This window comes from Tupaia chinensis, unplaced genomic scaffold, assembly GCF_000334495.1.
Source record: "Tupaia chinensis unplaced genomic scaffold, TupChi_1.0 Scaffold146907_1, whole genome shotgun sequence".
In the NCBI taxonomy this organism is placed as follows: Eukaryota; Metazoa; Chordata; class Mammalia; order Scandentia; family Tupaiidae; genus Tupaia; species Tupaia belangeri.
Genome location: NW_006206760.1, coordinates 2,095,205 through 2,095,649, shown reverse-complemented (window position 1 = coordinate 2,095,649; position 445 = coordinate 2,095,205). Strand labels below are relative to the sequence as shown.

At 35.3% G+C, this 445-nt stretch overlaps 1 protein-coding gene across 1 annotated transcript in view; it reads left to right on the top strand.

Annotated features, from left to right (window-relative positions):
* The window catches only part of WDR19 (WD repeat domain 19), a 96,126-nt gene that overhangs the window by 5,336 nt on the left and 90,345 nt on the right, over positions 1-445 (top strand). Inside the window, exon 4 of the mRNA XM_006169241.3 lies at positions 54-179. Coding sequence (XP_006169303.1) covers positions 54-179 — 126 coding nt within the window. The remainder of the gene's footprint in view (positions 1-53; positions 180-445) is intronic.

Genomic DNA, 445 nt, shown 5'->3' with positions numbered 1-445 from the left:
CTTTCCCTATGTGAGAAAGATCTGCAACGCTACTGTGTTCTCCTTCCCTAAAGTAACTGTGTTGCGATGGACTGGGATAAAGATGGAGATACCCTAGCAGCGATTGCTGAGAAATCGAGTTGCATTTATCTGTGGGATGCCAACACAAATAAAACCAGCCAGCTAGACAGTGGCATGAGGTAAGGATAACTTTCTTATTTTCTAAATCTTCACTTAGAAAAATGATTCTTTGTGATGTTTGATGCTCAGTACTTACTACGTTCATTTTAAAGATTTATTGTTATTTTCTTAGGCAAAATTCACTCTTTTATTATCATTCTGTATGCTCTTTTACTAATCTTACCCAATTAATTAGAGTGAAATTGTTATAATTTTGAAATATAAATATGTTCTCTTTTTTTTTTTGGAGAGGTTTTTTGCTATAGGGCACGTACGCTCGCCAGAC